Below are 25,742 nucleotides of genomic sequence, written 5' to 3'. Positions count from 1 at the left end.
AAGAGTGTCTACCTCAGGTAACTGGGGAGGCTGACCCACCGGGCCATATAGGACACCAAACACACAAAGCCATCCTTCCAACTCTGGGAAGCAGCAAAAATGCCGAGACAAGGAAATAGATCTCAAACAAAAGAGATGTAAGCGAACAAAAGACTGGATATAGAATTCAAGACCACAGTTATAAGGTTTTTCAAGAATTTCCTAGAAAAGGCTGATAAATTTAATGAGACTCAACTAGAAATTAAACATAAACTGACTGAAATAAAAAATATACAGAGATCCAATAGCAGACTGGAGGAACACAAGAATCAAATCAAAGATTTGGAATACAAAGAACCAAAGAACACTCCTCTGGAGAAGCAAGAAGAAAAGAGAATCCAGAAAGTTGAAGATAGTATAGATAGTATAAGGAGTCTCTGGGACAACTTCAAGTGTACCAACATCAGAATTATGGGGGTGCAAGAAGAAGACAGAGTGCAAGATATTGAAAACCTATTTGAAGAAATAATGTCAGAAAACTTCCCCCACCTGGTGAAAGAAATAGACTTACAAGTACAGGAAACATACAGAACCCAAAAAAAGAGAAATCCAAAGAGGACCACACCAAGATACATCATAATTAAAATGTCAAGGGCAAAAGACAAAAAGAGAATCTTACAAGCAGCAAGAGAAAAGCAGTTGATTACCGATAAGGGAGCACCCATGCAACTATCAGCTGATTTCTCAACAGAAACTATGCAGGCCAGAAGGGAGTGACAAGAAATATTCAAAGTAATGAATAGCAAGAACCTGCAACCAAGATGACTGTATCCAGCAAAGTTATCATTCAAAATTGAAGGGCAGATAAAGAACTTCACAGATAAAAAAAAGTTAAAGGATTTCATCACCAAACTAGTATTATATGAAATGCTCAAAGATATTCTTTAAGAAGAGGAAGAAGAAGAAAAAAGTAAAGAAAAAAATTATGATCAACAAAAACATATATCAACAAGTGAATCTAAAAGTCAAGTGAATTAAAAATCTGAGGAACAGAATAAACTGGTGAATATAATAGAATCAGGGGCAAAGAAAGGGAGTGGATTGATAATTATCAGGGGAAAGTGGTGTGGGGGGTGCAGGAAGAGACTGGATTAAAATCGTACACCTATGGATGAGGACAATGGGGATCGGGGAGGTAAGGGCAGAAGGTGGGGTGGAAACCGGGTGGAAGGGAGCTATGGGGGGAAAAAGAGAAACAATTGTAATAATCTGAGCAATAAAGATTTATTTTTTTAAAAAGTTTGTTTATTCCATCTGCCATTAGGGTGAGAATTTGGGATGTCAGGTTCACTGCTGTATTCTTGGTGATTAGAACAGTGCCTAGCCAAGGTAGCATGCTAATGTTTGTTGAATGAATACTGTCTGTCTCTATTTCTTGTTCACTTTTCACTCAATTTTTAGTCTTTTACCCTTAACTGATCATTCTTTATTTCTAGAAATAGTTTTATTCTTACTCAGCTTGGAGAAGACCACTCTATCCTGGATTTTCACCTATCTCCTTGGCTACTCCTCAGTATTCTGGTTCTTCCTTATCCTGTCTCTCAAAATGAGAGTGCTCCAGGACTTAGTATTTGATCTGAGTTTGCACTCAGTCCCTTACACTCTTTTTATTTTTTATTTCATTGTTTAAATTATTACAAATAGTAGTACATACATCTTCTTTCCCCTCCATTAACCTCCCCCCAGCCTCTCCTAACCCCCAGCACATGCCCTCACTGCACCCCCCCCAATGTCTTGCGTCCATTGGTTATGCTTATATGCATGCATGCAAGTCCTTCAGTTTATCTCTTAACTCCCCCAACCCTCCCCAGCCTTCCCACTGTAATTTGACATGCTGTTTCATGCTTCTCTGCCTCTGTATCTTTTTGTTCATCAGGTTATAATGTTCTTTATTATCCATAAATGATTGATATCATGTGGTATTTATTTTTCACTGACTGCCTTATTTCACTTAGCATAATGTTCTCCAATTCCATCCAGGTTGCTGCAAATGGTAAGGATTCCTCCTCCTCCTCTTTTACCTTTTCCTCCTCCTCCTGCTCCTCCTCTTCATCTTCCTCCTCCTCCTCCTTTTTTGCAGCATAGTATTCCATTGTGTAGATGTACCACAGTTTTTTAAACCACTCATCTGCTGATGGGCACCTAGGCTGTTTCCAGATCTTTGCTATTGTAAATTGTGCTGCTATGAACATAGGGGTGCATATATTGTTTCTGATTGGTGTTTCTGTTTTCTTGGGATATATTCCTACTAGTGGTATTTCTGGGTCAAAAGCAAGTTCTATGTTTAAATTTTTAAGGAAACACAATACTGTTTTCCACAATGGCTGCACCAGTGATTGAGAGTTCCTTTTTCTCTGCATCCTCTCCAGCACTTGTCATTTGTGGACTTGATAAAGATAACCATTCTGACAGGCGTGAGGTGGTACCTCATTATTTTGATTTGCATCTCTCAGATGATTTGTAACTTTGAGCATGTTTTCATACGTCTCTTGGCTTTCTGAATGTCATCTTTCAAAAAGTGTCTATTTAGATCAGTGTTTTTCAACCTTTTTTGGGCAAAGGCACACTTGTTTCATGAAAAAAATCACGAGGCACACCACCATTAGAAAATGTTAAAAAATTTAACTCTGTGCCTATATTGACTATATATAAAGTAATTCTCTTGAATAGGAATCAAATAAACACAAAGAAAGTATTTTATAATTACTTTATTATGAAATATTAAGTAAACAAAATAGTGAAAAATTATAAAATTCTTGTCTTGTCTGCACCTACGGCACACCAGGCAAGTGTGCCGCGGAACAGCAGTTGAAAAACGCTGATTTAGATCATTGGCCCATTTTTTTAAAATATATTTTATTGATATTTTACAGAGAGGAAGGGAGAGAGATAGAGAGCTAGAAACGTTGATGAGAGAGAAACATCGACCAGCTGCCTCTTGCACACCCCCTACCGGGGATGTGCCTGCAACCAAGGTACATGCCCTTGACCGGAATCGAACCCTGGACCTTTCAGTCCGCAGACCGATGCTCTACCACTGAGCCAAACCGGTTTCGGCTGGCCCATTTTTTTTTAATTGAATTGTTTAGCTTCCTTTTGTTAAGTTGTATAAGTTCCTTGTGAATGTTGGAGATTTAACCTTATTGGAGATAACATTGGCAAATACAATATGTTCTCCCATGCAGTGGGCTTTCTTGTTGCTTTGTTGATAGATTTCTTTCCTGTGAAGAAGCTTTTTATGTAGATGTAGTCCCATTTGTTTATTTTCTCATTAGTCTCTTTTGCCCTAGGATCTGTGTCTGTAAATATATTGCTATGACTTACATGTGCAATTTTGCAGCCTATGGAGTCTTGTAGTATTTTTATGGTTTCCCTTATTACATTCAAGTTTTGTTTTGTTTTTAGCTATTTTGAGTTTGTTTTTGTGTATGGTGTGAGTTGGTAATCTAGTTTCATTTTTTTGCATCTATCTGACCAGTTTTTCCAGTACCATTTATTAAAAAGACTGTTTTGACCTCATTGTATGCTCTTACCTCCTTTGTCAAATATTACTTGAGTATATGGCTTGGGTCAATTTCTGGATTCTCTATTCTGTTCCATTGGTCTATATATCTGTTTTTGTGTGCAAGTACCAAGCAGTTTTGAGAACAGTGGCTTGGTAATATAGCTTGATGTCTGGTATTGTGATTCCTCCAACTTTGTTCTTCTTAGTATAGCTGTGGCTATTCAGGGTATTTATTTTTATTCCTGTTGAATTTTGGGAGAGTTTGTTTTAGATCTTTGAAATATGCCATTGGTATTTTAATAGGTATTGCATTGAATCTACAGATTGCTTTCGGTAGTATGGACATTTTAATGATGTTGATTATATCAATCCATGAACATGGTATGTTCTTCTATTTGTTTATGTCTTCTTACTCTCTCTTTTTTCCCCAAAGTCTTGTATTGATAGTTTTCCGAGTACAGGTCTTTTACATTCTCAGTTAAGTTTATTCCTAGGAATCTTTTTATTTTTTTTTATTTTTTATTTTTTTTATGCAATGGTACATGGCATTGTTTCTTTTCTTTTCATTTCTTTCTGTGAGTTCATTATTGGTGTCTAAAAAGGCTATAGATTTCTGGGTGTTAATTTTGTATCCTGCTACATTGTCAATTCATTTATTAGTAGTTTGTTTTTTTTTTGTTTTTTTTTATGGAGTCTTTGGGGTTTTCTATGTATAGTATCATGTCATCTGTGAATAAACACAGTTTTACTTCTTTTTTCCAGTTTGGATGCCTTTCATTTATTTTTCTTGTCTGATCACTATGGCTAGTACTTCTAGTACTATGTTGAACAGGAGTGGTGAAAGTGAGCTTCCTTGTCTTGATCCTGTTCTTAGAGGAATTGGGTTTAGTTTTTGCCCATTGAGTATGATGTTGGCTGTATGTTTGTCATATAGGGTTTATATTATGTTGAGGTATGATCCCTCTATTCCCACTTTGCTGAGAGTTTTTATCAAGACAGAGTGTTTTACAAAAGGATTTTGTAAATACTTTTTCTGCATCAATTGATATGTTTATGTGATTTTGTCTCTCAGTTTGTTTGTGTGATGTATCACATTCATTTATTTGCAAACATTGTACCATCCTTGCATCCCCAGAATAAATCCCACTTGGTCATGGTGTGTGATCTTTCTAATGTATTGCTGAATCAGATATGCTAGAGTTTTGTTGAGGATTTTAGCATATATGTTCATCAAGGATATTGGCCTATAGTTCTCTTTTTTGTGTGTGTGTGGTGTCTTTATCTGCTTTTGGGATAAGGGTAATGTTGAATTCATAGAAAGAGCTTGGAATTGTGCCTTTCTCTTGAAATTTTTAGAATAGTTTGAGGAGGATAGTTTTAGTTCTTCTTTGAATGCTTGGTAGAACTCCCATTGTACTTTATCTCTGCTCTGATCTTTATTATTGTCCTCCTTTTGCTTATGCAGGTCTTTTCTTGTTGCTCTCTTTCTAACTCTTTGAGTTGTGTGATTAGATAAATTTTTACCATTGTTTCTTGTGGGCTTTTTTTGTTGTTTGTTTGTTTGTTTTTTTGAGGTAGACCTGTCAAGCTATGAACTTCCCACACTAGACTGCTTTCTGAGATTCTGAAAATGGTGACTGGCAGGAATGTAGGAAAGGAAGAGAGTGTGAGAGAGTGAGGGAACAATAGAGGAGTCTGTGGATGTTTGTGGTGTGTGTGTATATGAGCTAGGCACAATTAGATTCTGCAGGTCTTCCAAGTGGCTGCCAAACTGGACAGTCTTAGACAGCGGAGCCATGCTGCCACCATGCACACTTGGGACAGCCAGTGCGGGCAGCAAGAACATGCCATCTTGAAAAATGGAGCTGCTTGAGACTAGGATCCTGACCTTAGCAACACAGTCTGATTCTCTGAGCAGGTGAGAAGCAGCACTGAGCACTAGTGACTTGACTGTTTCTCATTGCAAGTGCCTGGCATCCCTGATTCCCAGTGCCTTTGCAATAAGAGCCAGTAACTCCAATTCTTGGTTCATGCACACACAGGGACCCTGGTTCTTGGCATGAGGACACAGCAAGCAACAGACTGTGATACTCAATTCTTGGCGCAGATACTGAGGGACTCTGAGTTAAGGCATGTGCTAGGGGACTCTGATTTTAGGCACCAGCCAGCAGGGCCTCTGTTTCTGCATGGCACAGGTGGGGTCCATGATTCTGTGTGCAGGCATGAAGCCACACTGAGTGCCTATGACTCTGATCCTGGGTGAGCCTGGCTCCCACCAACCCATGGCAGCCACATGTTCAGGTGTCAGAGCTCCGTAGGTACAGTTGGGTGGTGAGAAGCTCGCACATTCACATGGCCCCAGGCCCACACAACTTGATGTTTGAACCTTCTGGTGATAGTCAAAATGGTGAGACTACACAATCATCAGAGAAAACAAAATGAGGAATCACTAAGAAAGAAAGTTAGTGAAATGGAAGTATGCAACATGACAGAAAAAGGATTCAGAGTAATGGAGATACAGAAGATGGATGAGAAAATTGACAACCTATGCAAAAATCAGGAAGAAATAAAAAGTGATGTAGCTATAATCAAAAAGACCATGGAAAGTTTCAACAGTAAACTAGAAGAAGCAGAAGACCGAATCAGTGAGTTAGAAGATAAGGTAGAGAAACAAGCTCAATCTGAACAACAACTGGAGAAAAAAAATTAAAAAGCAGGAGGAGAGCCTAAGTGAGCTTTGGGACAACATGAAAGGAAGTAACATGCATACAATAGGGCTTCCAAAAGGACAAGAAGAGCAGCAAGGATTAGAAAATTATTTGAAGAAATAATGACAGAAAACTTCCTGGATATGGGGAAGAAAAAAGTTACACAAGTACAGAGTCCCAAGCAAGATGAATCCTAAAAACCCCACACCAAGACATGTCATAATTGCAATGCAAATGTTACCAACAAAGAGAGAATCTTAAAGCCTGCAAGAGAGAAACAGAGAGTTTCTTACAAAGGATTCCTCCATCAGATTATCAAATGATTTCTCAATAAAAACACATCAAGCTAGAAGGGAATGAAAGGAGGTATACAAAGTGATGAAAAGCAAAATACTGACTCCCAGAACTCTATCCAGCAAGACTATCAATTAATATTGAAGGGGATATCAGGATGTTTGCAGACAAAAAAAAGGCTAAGGGAGTTTATCACTATGAAGCTTGTAATGCAAGAAATGCTAATGGGAAAGCTGTAAAAAGAAGAAATAGGGAGGGACCCAGGTATAAAGTACAGAAATGGCTACAAACAAGTACCTATCAATAATAACATTAAACCTAAATGGATTAAATGCTCCAATCAAAAGACATTGAGTGAGTGAATGGATGAGAAAACATGACCCCTATTTATGCTGTCTACAGGTGACCCACCTCAGAACGAGGGACTCACATAGACTGAAAGTGAAGGGATGAAAAATATCTATCAGGCAAATGTAAATGAAAACAAAACAAAACAAAACAAAAAAACTGGGGTAGCAATACTTAAATCTGACAAAATAGATGTCAAAGTGAAGACCATAACAAGAGACAATAAAGGCCACATAATAATTCTAAAGGGATCAACAAGAAGATATAACTCTGATAAACATTAATGAACACAATACAGGACCATCAAAATATATTTTTTTAAAAAGAATTTTTGGAACATATCAAGGAAGAGATTGACAGCAACACAATCATAGTAGGAGACTTAATACCCCATTATCATAACTGGATAAATCCTCTAGACAAAAAATTAGCAAAGAAACATCAATCATAAATGACTCACTAGATTAGATGTACTTAATAGACATCTTTAGAACATTCCACCCCAAAACTACAGGATATATATTCTTCTCAAGCACACATGGGACATTTTCAAAGATAGACCACGTATTGGGACACAGGCAAATTCTCTCCAAATTCCAGAGGATTTAAATATCAAGCATATCCTCAGGTCACAATGGTATAAAATTAGAAATTAAAGTAAAAATCACAAAAATTCAAATACTTGGAGGCTAAATAACACATTATTAAACAATGAGTGGGTTACCAAAGAGATCAAAGAAGAAATAAAACACATCATAGAAACTAACAACAATAAAAACACAATAATCCAAAATCTTTGGGACACAGTGAAAGCAGTCCTGAGAGGGAAATTCACAACAATACAGGCCTACCAAAAAAAAAAAAAAAAAAAAAAAAAAAAAAAAAGCCCAGTGTGATCAGAAGGAAGGAAATAATAAAGATCAAAGAGAAAAAAATGACCTAAAGACCAATACATAAAGACCAATGAAACCAAGAGATGGTTCTTTGAAAGGATAAACAAGATTGATGAACCTCTTGCCAGGCTCACCAAGAAGCAAAGAGAGAGGGTCCAAGTAAACAAAACAGAAACAAAAGAGGTGAAATAACAACAGACCCCACAGAAATATGAAGAAATGTAAAAAAAATAATAATACTATGAGCAATTTTACTCCAACAAACTGGTAAACCTAGAAGAAATTGACATATTCCTAAAAAATATGACCTTCCAAAACTCAACCAGGAATAATAAAAAATTCTGAAAAGGCCAATAACTATGGAGAAAAGGAAGCATTAAAAAAATAAAAACTTCCTACAAACAAAAGCCCTGGACCAGATGGCTTCACAGGGGAGTTTTAGAAAACATTCAAATAAGAAATAAAACCTAACAGCCTAGGTGCCCGTCAGCAGATGATTGGATCAAAAAACTCTGGTACATCTACACAATGGAATACTATGCTGCCATAAAAAAGAAGGAATTCTCATCATTTGCAGCAACCTGGATAGAACTAGAGAATATCATGCTGAGTGAAATAAGCCTGTCAATGAAAGAGAAATACCACATGGCCTCACTCATCTATGGATATTAAAAAACATTATAAACTGACAAACCAAAAGATAGATATAGAGACAGTAAAGCAACAAATAGACTGTAAAATTACAGCGGGGAGTAGGGAGATCTGGGGGAGATAAGAGATCAACCAAAGGACTTGTATACATGCATATAAGTACAACCAATGGACACAAAACTCTGGGGAGGGAGGGTATGTATGGGGGGGGGCAATGTTAAAATATGTACACAGATAATAATTTAATAAAAAAATAAATAAATAAATAAATAGTAAATAAATAAATAAATAAAAGATAAAAAAAAGGGGAAAAAAAAGAAATAAAACCTATCTTCCTTAGACTATTCAAAAAAATTCAAGAGGAAGGAGCACTTCCAAGCTCTTATAAAACCAGCATTACCTTAATCCCAAAACCAGATAAAAACAATACGAAGAAAGTGAATACAGGCCAGGGTCTCTCATGAACATAGACGCCAAAATCCTCAGCAAAGTTATAACAAATCGAATCCACCATTACATTAGAAAGATTATATGCCATGACCAAGTGGGATTTATCCTGGGGATGCAAGGATGGTATAACATTCACAAATCAGTAAATGTGATACACTACATAAACAAACTGAGATATATCATATTATCATATCCATTGATGCAGAATAAGCATTCGACAAAATCCAACACCCTTTGCTGATAAAAACTCTCAGTAAGGTGGGAATAGAAGGTTTATATCTCAACATAATAAAAGCCACATATGACATACCTACAGTCAACATCATACTCAATGGGCAAAAACTAAAACCATTTCCCCTAAGAACAGGAATAAGTCAGGGATGACCACTCTCCCCACTCCTCTTTGACATAGTACTGGAAGTACTAGCCATTGCAATCAGACAAGAATAAAAAATAAAAGGCATCCAAATTGGAAAAAAAGTAAAATTGTACTTATATTGTACATAGAAAAACCCAAAGACATGAATAAACTACTAGGCTTAGTAAATGATTCAGCAATGTAGCAGAATACAAAAATTAATATCCGGAAGTCTATGGCTTTTCTGTACACTAATAATGAACTCACAAAAAGAGAATTGAAAAAAGCAATCCCATTTATCATTGCAACTAAAAAATTAAAAATTAAGATACTTAGGAATAAACTTAACCAAGGAAACCAAGGACCTGTCCTCAGAAAATTTCAGGATGCTAAAAAAAAGAGATAGTGGAAGATATGAACAACTGGAAGATTATGCATGTTCATGGATTGGTAAAATCAACATAATTAAAATGTCCATAATACCCAAATTCAATGCAATCTCCATTAAAATACCAACGGTATACTTCAAAGACCTAGAGCAAATTCTCCAAAAATTCCTCTGGAATAAAAAAAGACCCCGAATAACTGCAGTAATCTTGAGAAATAAGAATAATGTTGGAGGGATCACAATAGCAGATTCAAGATATACTTCAAACCAACTGTTCTCAAAACTGTCTGGTACTAGCACAAGAACAGACATATAGACCAGTGAAAGAGACAGAAAACCCAGAGATAGACACAAACCAGCATGCTCAATTTATATTTGACAAGAGGCAAGAGCATACAATGGAGACAAGACAGTCTCTTCAATAAATGTTGGGAAAGCTGGACAGATACTTGCAAAACAATGAAAATAGATCACCAACTTACACCATAAACAACAATAAACCCAAAGTGGCTAAAGGACTTAAACATAAGATGGGAAACCAAAAAATCTTAGAATTAGCCATAAGCAACAAAATAGTAGACATTTTTCATAGCAATATCTTTATAGCTCCTAGGGCAATGGAAACTAAAGAGAAAATAAACAAATGGGACTACATCAAAATGCAATGCTTCTGCATATAAAAAACAAAACAAAACAAACAAACAAACAAAACAAAAAACACCAAAAAACCATCAACAAAACAACAAGAAAACTTTCTGAATGGGAGAACGTATTTGCCAATGTTATCTTCGATAAGCGTTTAATATCCAACATTTACAAGGAACTCATACAACTTAACAAAAGAAAGATAAATAACCCAATCAAAAATGGGCAAAGGACCTAAATAGACACTTTTTGAAAGATGACTTTCAGAAAGCCAAGAGATATATAAAAACATGCTCAAAGTCACTAATGGTCTGAGAAACGCAAATAAAAACAATGAGGTACCTTCTCACACCTGTCAAAATGGCTATCATCAACAAATGACAAGTGCTGGAGAGGATGCAGAGAAAAATTAGCTCTTCTTCACTGTTGGTGAGAATGCAGACTGGTGTAGCCACTGAGGAAAACAGTAGGGCATTTCCTAAAAAAAATTTAAAATGAAACTTGCATTTGACCCAGTGTACCACTAATAGGAATATATATTTAAAAATACAGAAACACCAATCAGAAAATATATATCCACCTTATGTTCATAGCAGAGGAGTTTACAATAGCTAAGATTTGGAAACAGCCTAAATGCCCATCAACAGATGAATGAATTAGAAAACTGTGGTACATCTACACAATGGAATACTATGCTGCTGTAAAAAAAAATAAAAAAAAATAAAAGGACTTCTTACCATTTGCAACTACATGGAGGTTATCTGGAGAGCATTATGCTAAGTGAAATAAGTTAGTCAGTGAAAGATGAATATCACATGATCTCACTCATTTGTGGATAATAAAGGACATTACAAACTGTTGAACAAAATAGAGGCAAAGAAGCATTTAACAGACTGTCAAACTACAGTGGGAAGGTAGGGGAAGGTTGGGGGAGTGGGGTAAGAGATAAATCGAGCCAAAACCGGTTTGGCTCAGGGGATAGAGCGTCGGCCTATGAACTGAAAGGTCCCGGGTTCTATTCCGGTCAAGGGCATATACCTTGGTTGCTGGCACATCTCCAGTAAGGGGGGTGCAAGAGGCAGCTGATCGATGTTTCTCTCTTATCGATGTTTCTAACTCTCTATCCCTCTCTCTTCCTCTCTATAAAAAATTAATAAAATATATTTTAAAAATTATTCTTTTTTTTTTTTAAACATAAACCGAAGGACTTGTATGCTTATATATAAGTACAACCAACAGATGCTAGAAACTAAGGGTGGGGGGATGTGGGCTGAGGATTGGGGAGATGGGAGGGGTGGTCAGTGACAGAAAAAAAGAGACATATGTACTAATATTTGTAATACCTTAATAAAATCTTTTTTAAAATGTTAAAAATAAAAGACTGCTTTCACTGTGTCCCATAAATTTTGGATTGCTGTGTCTTCATTGTTGTTTGTTGCCATGATGCTTTTTATTTCATCTTTGATCTCTATGGTAACCCAGACCTTGTTTAATAGCATGCTCTTTAGCCTTCAGGTGTTTTTGATTTTTTCATTGTAATTGATTTCTAGATTTTTTGCCATTGTGATCTGAGAAGATGCTTGATATGATTTCTATCTTTTTGAATTTGAAGAGACTTTGCCTGTGTCCCAATATATGGTCTATCTTTGAAAATGAACCATGTGCTCTTGAGAAGATTGTATATTATGTGGCTTTGGGGTGAAATGTTCTGAAAATGTCAATTAATTCCATCTGGTCTATAGACTCATTTAGGATTGATGTTTCTTTGCTGATTTTTTTATTACAGTGTTTGTCCATTGGTGATAATGGGGTAGTAAAGTCTCCTACTATGATTGTATTGCTGTCAATCTCTCCTTGAATATCCTCCAGAAGTTTTTTTAATGTATTTTTGTGCTCCTGTATTGGGTGCATTTATGTTTACCAGAGTTATATCTTCTTGTTGATTGCTCCCTTTAGGATTATGAAATAGCCTTCCTTATCTTTTGTTATGTCCTTCACTTTGAGATATAATTTGACAATATATAAGCATTGCTAACTTTTTTTCTTCATTTGTATTTGCCTGAAAATCCATCCTTTCACCATCAGTCTGTATGAGTCCTTTTTTCTGAGGTGGGTTTCCTGTAGAAAGCAGATATATGGGTCATGTTTTCTTATCCATTCAGCTACCCTTTTTATTTTGATTGGGGCATTTAATTCATTTACATTTAAAGTTACTATTGATAGTTACTTGTTTGTCACCATTTTTATTTTTTATGCCTGTGTTCCTTCTTCTCTTCATATTTCTTCTTTTTATAGCAGACACTTTAGCATTTCTTGCATTGCAGATTTGGTGGTGTTAAACTCCCTTAGTTCTTATTTGTCTGTGAAGCTCTGACTTCACCCTCAATTTTTATTGATAGCCTTATTGGGTACAGTATTCTTGGATTCAGACCCTTTCTTTGCATGACTTTGTATATTTTATTCCATTCCCTTCTGGCCTGATGTGTTTCTTTTGAGAAATCAGTCACTAGTCTAATGGGGGATTCTTTGTATGTAACGTTCTGTCTCTCTTTGGCTGTTTTTAAGATTGTTACTTTGTCATTGGTGTTTGCCAATTTAATTATAATGTGCCTTGGCTTTGGTCTTGTGGGGTTCATTTTGTTTGGGACTCTGTGAGCTTCTTGGGCTGGTGTGAGTTTTTTTACTCCTGATATCAAGTAAGTTTCTGTCATTATTTCTTCAAACAGGTTTTCTATTCCTTGCTCAGTTTCATTTCCTTCTAGCATCCCTATTATGTGGATATTGTTTCATTTCATGTTGTCCCAAAGTTCCCTTAGGCTCACCTCTTGTTTCTTAAGTTTTGTGTGTTTTTTTTCCTAGATGCTGCCTTTCTTGCGTATTTTTCTTACCTTGTCTTCTGGCTCACTGATGCAGTCCTCTGCTTCTTCTAGTCTACTGTTGATGCTTTCTGTTGAATTCTTTATTGCAGCAATGACATTTTTCATGTCTTCTTGGTTCTTCTTTATTTCCTCTTGGTTCTTACACATATTGTTGAATTTGTCTTTCAACCTTTTCAGCGACCTTATAACCATTTTTCTGAATTCTTTCTCTGACATATTGTTTGCCTCCATTTCATTTACTTCCTTTTCTGGTGATGCCTTTTTTTCTTCAGTGTGTGGGTTGTTTCTTTATCTCCCCATGATCTCTCCTCGTTGGGTGTCTGGTTATGTAGATCTCTCTCTCTTGAGTTGTGTTAAAGGCACAAAATACAACAAGGCCCAACACACAAGGCAATGAACACAAATGTATTCACAATACTATTGTAATAACTTCAAATAAAGGTGACTGCCAGAGAAAAGAGAATTAGGGTTTAAAAAAGTGCAAAAATTATATTGAGAAGTGGGGGGGAAAGTGAGAGAGAAAAGAAAGAGATTAAAAAATAAGGGAACAAACTATTTTTATGGGGAGAAAACTCTAATACAATAGAACAACAACTAATTCAAAAAATGTACAAACAACTAACACCCAGATATGAATGCAAACTACAAAAAACAACTAAAAACAAGCGAGGAGAGAAAAAAAAACGAAGAGAGAGAGAGAGAGAGAGAGAGAGAGAGAGAGAGAGAGAGAGAAAGAGAGAGAGAGGGTCACACAAGCAAAAAAAAAAAAACCCATAAATATAATCAATAATCAAATAACAACAACAACAATAGGACAGAGAGAAAGAAGGGCAAATCAAAACAAAATAAAACAAAAAACATATATTTAAAAAACTACAACAAAAACAAAATAAAGGGAAGAGATAAAAAAAAATTTGATATTGAAGAAAGAGAAGAAAGAAGTATGTATGGACTTGGAGCAGGGGATTTGAAATTAGATATATAAGTATGATCAATTTTTAACAGGGGGTAAAAGGAAGAAATAGGAAAAATCTAAAGCAGGAATATGGTAAGAGAAACAGGACAATAAAAAGGATAAAAGTGAGGAAGAGAGTGTTGGCATAAAGGTAAAGTTGAGATAGAGTAAAATGCTGCAAACTAAAATTGAAAATAGAATGTAAAACACTAATCCCAAAATAAAACAAAATAAAGAGAAAATAAATTGAAACTTTTAAAAAGGGTAAAAAAAAAATAATGGCAATAATACTGAATAAAAGTAAAAATATAATAATTAAAAAGGTAAAATCAAGTGAGATAAAAAGAAAAAACATAGTTTCTTAAGTAAAAGATAAAAAATGAAAATGTGCAGTAGAGAAAATCATTCACTTCCTCTATTGTTCTGTTTGGCAAGCTTGTTTCTTGTCAAGTAGTCTGGACAGTATTAAAGTTCCCTGCATTCCACAGCTCCTCTGTGTGGTAAACCACAATCTTGTTTTCAGGCTTGCTATTTGTTTCTCAGCCTGCCTGCAGTTGTATTTACACAAGAGTCAATTTATAATTCAACCCTTGGGTGGCAGTGTTTCTGTATTGACATCAGAGGCTACAAGTCCTCTCTACCCAGTATTTAGAATTTGTCTTCCCTGCTGCACTTAATACTGGTTTGGGGGTATGGACTGCCCCAGAGCTGGTTTTCTGATTGTTTCTCTCCACAAAAACACCTTCCCACTGCAGTCTTTGAAAGTGCTTTTAATTGGTTGATCCTATGTACTGGGCTTAGAAATCAAAAGCAAATATTTAAAGAGAAAAAAGAACCAGAGTAAGTGCATAAACTCACAACTTTTTTCACCACTGCACTGCGCGTGACTCTGTTCACATCTCTGTGCATGTCTCTCCCCCCTGGCACAGCACAGCTAGTATACTGGTAAAGCTTCAGACTGCCTTTTTGTGCCCAGTCCAGCTATAGGTTGATTTATAGAGTTTCCTTCTGTCAGCAACCGAGTGGACCCCCTTTCACATTAGCATACTACTCTAGCTCCAAGGGCCGCAGATTTTTGTGGGGCATAGACTTCCTCTGAACCTCTATACCCCACTGTGTGCATTTCTCCCTCTAGCCTGGGTCGCAGACTTCACCTTTCTCAGGGTGAAATATGACCTTTCTGTGTGAAGGTGCAGAGCTCGTTTGAGTCTGTGTATTCACACTCCTTGGTCCTTGGGTGTTGTGGTTGGAGGATCCCAGGAGATATCCAATTCTTCCCAATTGAAGGTAAATCTAGGCTTCAGATCACAGCTACTCTCCCTTTCAAGATGGTATGGTGTCTGCAATGCCAGTCACTCTGAGAGAGATTTCAGTAGCAGTGGGGAGCCTGGTCTGGCAGTCCCCAACATTCCCTTGGAATATAGCTGTTCCTCATTCACAAATAGACACTCCCCATATGTCTACACACTCCGCTTTCATTCTCTCACTAGCACACCATCTTGCAGGCTGCCTTCCCATCAGCAGCTATCTTTAATCTCTCAGTTCCTTACACTCTTCAAGTCTTTTAACATTAAATGCCATGACTCATACTATTTTTTTCTTCTGTCTTGACCTCTCAACTATGTTGCAGGTTCACATATTCAGCAGCCTACTTGACCGCTCCATTTGGATCCTTGGATCATACAATAGGCACTTCAAACATGTGCAAAACCAACCCTACCCCCAACCTGCTCTTCCCAAATCTTATCATCTCAGTAAATATGATATCCATCCTTCCTGTTATTCAGCCTAAAAAATTTTTCATGCTTGACTCTTGTTTTCCTCCTACCCCACATCTAATTTTGCTGAAAAATACAATTAGCTTTACTTTTAAAAGTGTCTATAATATTTCTCATCTTTTACTAATACTACACTGGTTCAAAATCCTGTTTTATCTTACCTGGAGTTTGAAAGTTTCACAACTGGTCATCTTACTCACCTTATTTGCTCTCTATGCCTCTGCATAGCCAGGGTGAGCCTTTTAAAACATAAATCAGATTGTTCTTTGCCCAAAACTCCCCAGTGACTGCCCATCTCAGAATAGAAGATAATCCTTAAATGGCCTATAATAAGGCCTACATGATCTGGCTTCTCTTTTCCTTTTAGTTTCTCTTTCTCTCATGACCTACATACACTACTCTCTCACTCTGCCCCATTTATTTGTTAATGTGTCTCTGATGACACACTTCAATATCAGGGCATGTACCCAGGCTGTTACCTCTGCCCAGAATGCTTTTCCCTTTTTTTAATCTGTGTAATTTACTCTTAGCTTGTTCATATCTTTGTCCAACTATTATCTTCATAGGGGCTTTCCCCAGCCATATTGTTTAAAATAGCAATGACTCTTTTCTTTCTGTTCTTCTTCTCCAAAGCACTTATCATTTGATCTACTATGTCTTTTCTTATTTGTCTTTCTCCTGTACTCCCAACTAGATATAAACTCCATGAGGGCAGTTTGTTTTGAACATTTGGTTCATTGCTAAATTCTGGGCACCTTGAACAATGTCTGGCACATAGTGGACGCTCAGTAAATGTGTAATGAATGTATGTCTTGATCCATTTACATATATATATGCAGCAAAAGTCATGGTAGTAATTTGGAATTATGATTATCTGGATATAGTAACCTGTGTTTTTGGTCCTTTATAGTTCATGTGATTTTACCAGAATTTCCATAAAGATTTTTTTCTTGCCTAGATTGTACATACCTAGATTGTGGGTTCAATCCTGTAGGGCAGTGTTTCCCAAAGTGTGGTATGCATATCCCCAGGGGTATGGGAAGAGTTTGGTGGGGTTAGACGTTGCACCGGAGTTTGGTGGGGATATGCACTGCACCGTGCTTTGCTGCACCTAATTCTACGTTCTCATGAGTATGAGGGGTACTCAGTGTTACGAAAATTATAGAAGGGGTACAAATATGTCAAAAGTTTGGGAAACACTGCTGATTGATGTTTATTTCTCTATCCATTCCCTCTCTCTCCCTTCCACTATCTCTCTAAAAATCAATAAACATATCCTCAAGTGAGGATTTTAAAAAAAGATTTTTTTTCTTACTAGAGTAGACATAAACTACATATTTAATTTACTAGATGGAAGGGAAGTATGGAAACACATAATTTGAAAGGAGTCTTAACAGTAAACACCAAATTAATTATCCTATATAATAAAGAGATAATATGCAAATTGACCCTCACACCCTTGCACAAGATAGCTGCCCCATGTGGTCAAAATTGGCCACCACAAGAAGGCCTGCAGGGGAGGGCAATTGGGTGCAACTGAACCTGCAAGGAAAGGAGAGCAGTTGGGAGGGCAGTTGGGAGGACCATGCCTGCAGGGAGAGGACAGTTGGGTCAACTGGGTTGGCAGGGAAGGGCAGTTGGGGTTACTAGGCCAGCAGGGGAGGGCAGCTGGGGACAACCACGCCTGCAGGGGAGAGCAGTTGAGGGGACCAGGCCTGCAAAGGAGGGCAGTTGGGGGTGACCAGGCTGGCAGGGGAGGGTAGTTGGGGATGACAGGGTCAGCAAGGGAGGGCTGTTGGGAATAGTGAGGCCTGCAGGGGAGGGCAGTTAGGGGCCACCAGGCCAGCAGGGGAGGGCAGTTGGGGGTGGTCAGACTGGCAGGAGACCAGTTAGGGAGTGATCAGGCTGGCAGGCAGGCGAGTGGTTGGGAACCAGCAGTCCTGAAATGTGAGAGGGATGTTCAACTGCCGGTTTAGGCCCTATCCCTGTGGGGCTCCCAGAGTGGAGAGGGTGCAGGCTGGGCTGAGGGACACCTCTCCCAGTGCATGAATTTCATGCACCAGGCCTCTAGTAAATGATAAAATGTTAATGCAATAGCTAGACCTAGCATTTGCATAAATATAACTTAAATTCATAAAGCTTGCCCACCTGCCCTGGTTCAGCTGACCTTCAGGTCATCCAACATGACTCATCTTAATGTGCACTAATATGTAATGCATTACAGTTGGTTATAGAGGGGACAGTTTTTTCCATCATTAATGTTATAGGAATAAAGAACAGGGAGAAGCATTTGATTGACTGTTAAATTTCTCCATCATGTCATACAAAAAGATTCTATGTTAAGAGAATTTAGTATGCCAAAACCGGTTTGGCTCAGTAGTAGAGCGTCGGTCTGCGAACTGAAAGGTCCCGGGTTCGATTCCGGTCAAGGGCATGTACATTGGTTGTGGGCACATCCCCAGTAGGGGGTGTGCAAGAGGCAGCTGGTCAATGTTTCTCTCTCATCGACATTTCTAGCTCTCTATCTCTCTCTCCTCCTCTCTGTAAAAAATCAATAAAATATATTTTAAAAAAAAGAGGCAGCTGGTCGATGATTCTCTTTCATCGATGTTTCTAACTATCCCTTTCCTCTGTGTAAAAAAATCAATAATATATATATATATATATATATATATATATATATATATATATAGAGAGAGAGAGAGAGAGAGAGAGAGAGAGAGAGAGAGAGTTTAGTAGTATGTGTTTCTAATATCATCATATTTCTAATTAACTGGGTATAAAATGGGAACTTTATAGGGGCCTGCTGACTTAAAGTTAACTGTTTAAGGGGGAGGACTGTAGGAACTCAGAAACTATGCATCAAGAACTGTGCTGGGTACTTATAAAATCCTGTAATGCTATATAAGCATGAGAGCCAATGTGCAATCCCTTTGTCCCCCTTTCAGTTTGAAGAAGAGTTTTAGTTTCATTTGAAGAGTTATAGTTTCTTTTTTCTAGGATTTTTAATTCTCTTTGATAAATATTTTAGGAAGATGAAAAATTTTAGATATGTCAAATGTAGAAAGAGATAAAGGAGAAGTCATATTTTGGAAGCTTTATTTTCTGAAATTATATTGCAGAAATAGATATTTCAATTTAAGATTCCTCTTATTTTCCCATCTGTTGGCTTGAGTCACACAAGTTCACATCACCTATTAGTCTTTGGGTGGCCTTTAACAAAAAATCCTTTTCTAGGCGATCACAACAGTTAGGTGTTTCTCTGGATCAGAAAATGTCTTCCCTCAAGCTGGAAAGAAAGCACTCTCTGACTGTGGGGTGCACGTGCCAGCCAAGCAAGGATTTGATATCTACATGGATGAACCTGAACAAGAGGACAAAAACAGCTGCAGTGGGAAAGAGGGGATGGCATTTGAGGATATGTATGAAGTAGACACTAGCACACTCAAGTCAGACCTTCACTTCCTGCTTGATTTTAGCACAGGTAATCTGACTTCCCTATGATGGATGATAGGTACCCTGTATTCATAATCGCCTACAGTATTCAATAGCATGTCACTAGCAAGAGAAAACCATGGAGGGTTAGTGGGTACAATGAGTTTTTAAATTAAATGTCTTACCTAATAATGTTGAATCACTGCAGTTTCCCCTATGCTGGTAGAGTCATCTCTTCATGCTCAGTCTGAAGATACATCAGATTTTGGTTCAGACATGATAAATGTGACTGAATATGCTGAAGAAATTCATCAGTATCTTAGAGAAGCTGAAGTAAGTTTTCCCAAATTCTACTTCAATTGCCATCACCTAAAGCACTTAGTATTAAGTTATAAACTCTTGTCCATAACCATTAATGAATGACATTCTTATGACATCTAAATATAAGAATATCTATGAAAAATAATAGTTGCAAGGTGAGTAACAATTACTTGGACTATTCTTCTGACACAAATTGTTTATATATTAAGCATTTCACTGTTAGGAATAGTCCATGTTGCCATTTCCCTCCCTCCTTTATTTGTCACCTAATTGCATCACTTTCTTTTGTGTCATAGTAAAAATTTATTTGTGTTTTGATCAATTTCCTTCTAACCTTTGCTCATGAGATTTTTGAAATAGCAGCTATACTGTGGTATGATCTTTCTGATACAGCAAGTATTTAAATATCAAAACTCTTTCCCCAAACAGATGCGATACAGGCCCAAAGCCCACTACCTGAGGAAACAACCAGACATCACAGAAGGCATGCGAAGGATTCTGGTGGACTGGCTGGTTGAGGTTGGAGAAGAATATAAGCTTCGAGCTGAGACTCTCTACTTGGCTGTCAACTTCCTGGACAGGTTTCTTTCATGCATGTCTGTTTTGAGAGGGAAATTGCAGCTTGTAGGAACAGCAGCCATTCTTCTGGCTTCGTAAGTGTTCTTCAGCTTAAATAATGTGAAACTACAGTCTCTCAAAACACATGATTTATTCTTCATTTATTGAAAAAATTCAGTACTTAAAATTTATTCATGCCTTCTTTGATAAAATACCATCATTTTTATAGTATTTACTGAGAAACTGAATCTTACCACATGTTCATTCTTCAATTCAGATGTTTATGATATAGTTTCATGACCAACGTGGCTATCAGCTCAAATTCAGGATGCAATTTAACTATTTTATGGTGTAATCTTTGGCTGTATTCTAGTACAAGTAAAAGTCCTATTTAATATTTTTTTAAAAATATATTTTATTGATTTTTGTACAGAGTGGAAGGGAGAGAGATAGAGAGTTCGAAACATCAATGAGAGTCATCGATCAGCTGCCTCTTGCACGCCCCCTACTGGGGATATGCCCGCAACCAAGGTACATGCCCTTGACCGGAATCGAACCCGGGGCCCTTCAGTCCCCAAGCCGACGCTCTATCCATTGAGCCAAACCGGTCCCGGCTTAATATTTTCTTTATATGGAAGTCATCTTCATGGTCTGTTAAATGATCCATAATGCCAATTTATGTGGTTATAGTGAATAAATTATTCACTTTTCCTGTTACTATCAATCATTAATAATAATATCTAATTATGTGGAGAAAAGCTGGGTTGTTGCTGCCTTTAATTAGGGTGAGTAGTAGTTTTCCTTTCCATTCTTTTAGTCTCAGATATTCTAGTTATTAATGCCTAAAAACTTGCCAAAATTTCCCTACATAAAAGACAATAAAAGCAAAGAATTGTAACAGCGAAACTTTATCATTATCATTCTCTTAGATATATAGCATCATTTGCTAATTCTTTAGAGAAAGCCAAACATAATGTATTTAAAAATCTAAGACTTAACAAATTTTTTTTCTACTATGTGTTCAACATAACATTCTTTCCCACAAGAATATTTTAATTAAGAGTAGTTTACACGTATGTCTGTCATTCAGAATCTTTCAGTATATCAGAGGCCAAAACTAAAATTCTTACTGGAAATTGTTTCTGTTACTACCTAACAGTCAACACAACATATTTTTACAATATTCATGTTCTTGTTCTGGAAACAAATTACTATTATCTTCACAGCCCTACACCATTTAGAGACTTTTTTTTTTTTTTTTAAGTCTGCAAGGGTCATGTGAGAGGCAGGGTTTTGATAACACAGGAAGGAGAGCCACAGGTTCCAAGCATTATTTCCAAAGATTCTTTACCTTTCATAGGAAATATGAAGAAATATACCCACCTGAAGTAGACGAGTTTGTCTATATAACTGATGATACTTACACAAAACGACAACTGTTAAGAATGGAACACCTACTCCTGAAAGTCCTAGCTTTTGACCTGACAGTGCCAACTACCAATCAGTTTCTTCTGCAGTACTTAAGGAGACAAGGAGTGTGCATCATAACTGAGAACCTGGCCAAGGTATGGCATGTAACTACCAAGATCTTTGGTGCCAAATTGGATAAAAAAGTAGCGTTTCCAATTATCCTTTAGTTCTTTCCTTTTTATTTATTGTTGTTTTGTTTGTTTGTTTTATCTTGGGCCCAGAAAAACTTTTAGCAATGGAAGAGAGCTAATTTTAAGAACTCAACTTCTGGTTAGGAGACATTACTGTTGATCATGTTTGGTAGGTATGGTTTGTCTAATGACTCAAGAAACTTAAGCTTGGGAAGTGTTTCCTTGTTGAATACAGACCACATGAAAGCAATATTCTTAGGTATACAGAATAGGAACAAAGTAAGTGTGATTTGATTTGACTCTAATCTCCTCCAATCATATTAAGTAATGAAGCATTATTTAGTCATTTGGAGTCAAAGAACTTAGTTGAAGGCACAAAAGTGGATATTGGTTTGGAAAACTTGGTTTCCAACCGCTGTGATTTAGTATATCTAGTATTTATGTGCTATGCAAACAGTGATAAGAAACTCTATGTAAATTTCCAAATATGTTTCTTTTAATCTGATAGATTCCCACTGGTTCTAGCTCTGAACTGCATGATTTTGTCTGATATAAATAACTTTAATATGCTCATAGTTTGCCTTTGGCTTAAGTCTATAGTTCTACTCTAATGGCCAGAGCAATGCTACTTTATCTAACCAGCATAAACCTATACTACTAGTATAAGGTGAGTAACCTATTACATATACTGTGTGCATAGGCCAAATACTTGTGTATTGAAATTTATTACAACATAAATATTATTCTGTTTGTGGACAGGCATGGTAGTTATTAACCTAGGTGCAATTGATATAGTTTGAATAAAAATAAGACACAATTGTTTCCCCTGACTTTTTTTTTTTAACCAGGGATTGAGCCCACAACCTGGGCATATGCCCTGACTGCATGAATGAAACTGTCAATCTCTTGGTGCCAGGATGATCCCTGACCAACTGAGCCACTCCAGCCAGGGCAATTCCCCTGACATTTTTAACTTTACTTGTAACTTGAATTGAATTCCTAATTCCAATTAGCTTTTTCTTTCTTGTTTTTAGTATGTAGCAGAACTAAGTCTACTTGAAGCTGACCCATTCTTGAAATATCTTCCTTCATTGATAGCTGCAGCAGCTTATTGCCTAGCAAACTATACCGTGAACAGGAATTTCTGGGTAAGATTCTAATTAGATAAAATTCAAGGTCTCTCTAAAATTTGTTCAGTAACTTTTAAGGCTTAGAATAGGCTGGCCTCTTATGAGTCTTACCAGCAGACTATAAGAACCTTTGTGGCTTTGACTCCACGGCTTTGCTCTATGGAGACTAGAGATTGCAGGAAGTCGAGAAGATAGTGTTGATATGCTCATTTAACAGAAACAGGCCTGAAAACCTTAATGACAGATCTTGCAGTATAAGCATTGACCACTTCAAGAAAAGTTGTTGACTTTTCCCCTAAAAGTTGTTCACAACCAATTAAAATGGTCAAAAGGTTGGATCATGCTTTCAAGGGAACAGGGAATTTAATGTTGCTTCTTGACCCAAGATTCTGAAGGCTCACTTATGTGCTAAAAGAAGTGGGGTGTCTACTTTTATTTTTTGTCTGTGTTTGGCTAAGAATCTTTTATATTCTATATACACAGGGAGTTAAGTACATTATAAATGTACAATATGAGCAAATTTAGAACTGGTTATTTTTTCTAATATTTTTGTCTAAAAGTCTCTAAAGAAGGATTATGTTGTATTTTGAAATAAATATGTATACAAGTGATTAATTTCCTTTATTTCATAGCTTTAGCTTCAGATTTCTCATATCTTAAAAAGTTATATGATGCAATTTTTCTTTTGTATTGATTAGCCAGAAACCCTTGCTGCATTTACTGGCTATTCATTGAGTGAAATTGTGCCTTGCCTGAGTGAGCTACATAAAGCATGCCTTGACATACCTCACCGACCGCAGCAAGCAATTAGGGAGAAGTATAAGACTTCAAAGTAAGTTCTTGAAATTTTCTTATCTAGACTTACTCTTTAAAGCTTCAAAAAGTCATAGTAATGAACAAACTGTATATCTGGTGCTGGATTGCAAAAACAACGTATATTGAATCAAGAAAATAAGTTAAAAACAAACAAAAGAAAACAAGCAAATAAGAAAATCCATTAAGAGAGATATCCTAGTATATAAAAAACCAGGGTCTTTAATGATTGACCAAAGCCTCAACTGAACACCGGAAGTCAGTCCTGCAGTCAGTTCTGAGTTGCTATGGTGACCCAGCACTGACTGCCACCAGTGTGAGCACAGCGACCCAGCACTGACTGCCTAGTGGACTGCAGCTCAGACCCAGAGAGAGTCCTGGAGAGAGAAGCAGGGTCTGATCTGCAGCTTCCGTGGCAGCTGTTGATCAGCTGTTGCCTCTCTCTTTCTCTCTGGGCTTTGCCAGCAGCTGCACCTCTGTTTCTCTTGGTACCTCCGTGGGGGCTGCTGATCAGACCTGCCTGTCTGATCAAGCCTGGAGATAGGCCCGGAGATGCTGACTGGCATAGAAACTGACCAATCAGAACCAAATCTGGGTGAACTGTGAGGAGCCAATTGCATGCCTAGGAGTTGGAGCTTTTTGATGCTGACTGGCATTAAAGCCAACCAATCAGAACCAAATTGGCCTTCAGGGAGGGCAGTTGTGAGCGAGATCAGGCCAGCAGGGGAGAGCAGTTAGGGGCAATCAGGCAGGCAGGCAGAGGCAGTGAGGGGCGATCAGGCAGACAGGCAGGTGAGTGGTTAGGGGCCAGTGGTCCCAGATTGTGAGAGGGTATCCGACTGCTGGTTTAGGCTAGATCCCACAATGATCCGGCCTAAACCAGATGTTGGACATCCCCCCAGGGGTCCCTGATTGGAGAGGGTACAGGCTGGGACCCCTCCCCTCTGTGCATGAATTTAATGCACTGGGCCACTAGTAGATTTATAATTAGCTTGTAGCACATAGAGTCAACTAGCTTCCTTCCTTTCTACTAAAACTAATAGAGAGTTTTCTGTGGCCTGAGATTTTACAAAACTGAAGTCTTTGTCTTGTGCTGAACTTCCTTTGGGTTTCATTTCAGGTACATGCATGTGTCTCTCATGGAACCACCTGCAATTCTTCCTCTGCAATAAGTTTCAGAACTGAAGCACTTTCAGAACTTAACCTCCAGATCAGCAGGATTGGTCTTAATTTTTGTAGGTTTCTGCAGGTTGAATCAACTAATGTTGATACAATATAGATGACATATTTAAAAAAATATATGAATGTATTTAAGTTCTCTTAGATTTAGTAGTTTGTAAAATAGTCTAACGTTTTAAAAGAATAAACAACTTGCCTTATGACCACGTGTCAGGTTTATTTACTAATTATCGTGGCTTACACACTTGCCTGAATTTTAGATGAGAGTATTAAAAATGTCATCTCAATTTTTTTTTAATCAATCTTTATTGTTCATATTATTACAAAGGTTCCTCATTTCTTCCCCCCTCCACCAGGTTCCCACCCCACCCTCCGCCCCCTCCCCATCCCCCATTGTCCTCATCCATAGGTGCACAGTTTATGTTCAGTCTCTTCCTCCCTCCCTTTCCCCGATAATAAATCCCTTTTCAGATAGTAAATCAGTTACTTAGCATTTTCTCATATCAATAATACCTCCACATGCCCAATGATATACTTCACACAAAAGACATTTCCAAATAGGTCAACCAGCCTCATCCAGGCCCCACCCAAGGCACTCACAGATCAACACCCCAGCGCTATACTAACTCAACACATCCAGATCTAAGCCTTCATCACTTGATTCAGCAGACCCTCAAGTTCCCACAAAAGTTTCCAGCCATGTCTGAGAGGTAGCCGTGGGGCAGGGGCAGGCGAGGAGCGAGCTGTTCCGGGCCTGGCTGCTCCAGGCCTGGCCTCTGTTGCTCTAGTCCGTTCCACAATCAGCTGCTCCGGG

The 25,742-nt window shown here is 37.6% G+C and overlaps 1 protein-coding gene across 1 annotated transcript in view; it reads left to right on the top strand.

Moving 5' to 3' along the window:
* Positions 1-25,131, top strand: part of CCNA1 (cyclin A1) — a 28,511-nt gene extending 3,380 nt beyond the window's left edge. Inside the window, exons 2-8 of the mRNA XM_036455549.2 lie at positions 19,129-19,375; positions 19,535-19,659; positions 20,077-20,300; positions 21,566-21,770; positions 22,841-22,954; positions 23,635-23,768; positions 24,870-25,131. Coding sequence (XP_036311442.1) covers positions 19,129-19,375; positions 19,535-19,659; positions 20,077-20,300; positions 21,566-21,770; positions 22,841-22,954; positions 23,635-23,768; positions 24,870-24,921 — 1,101 coding nt within the window. The 3' untranslated portion in view covers positions 24,922-25,131. The remainder of the gene's footprint in view (positions 1-19,128; positions 19,376-19,534; positions 19,660-20,076; positions 20,301-21,565; positions 21,771-22,840; positions 22,955-23,634; positions 23,769-24,869) is intronic.
* The last annotated feature ends 611 nt before the right edge of the window (positions 25,132-25,742 follow it).

This window comes from Pipistrellus kuhlii, unplaced genomic scaffold (assembly GCF_014108245.1).
Source record: "Pipistrellus kuhlii isolate mPipKuh1 unplaced genomic scaffold, mPipKuh1.p scaffold_m20_p_3, whole genome shotgun sequence".
Lineage (NCBI taxonomy): Eukaryota > Metazoa > Chordata > Mammalia > Chiroptera > Vespertilionidae > Pipistrellus > Pipistrellus kuhlii.
This window is presented reverse-complemented; position numbering and strand designations above follow the sequence as displayed.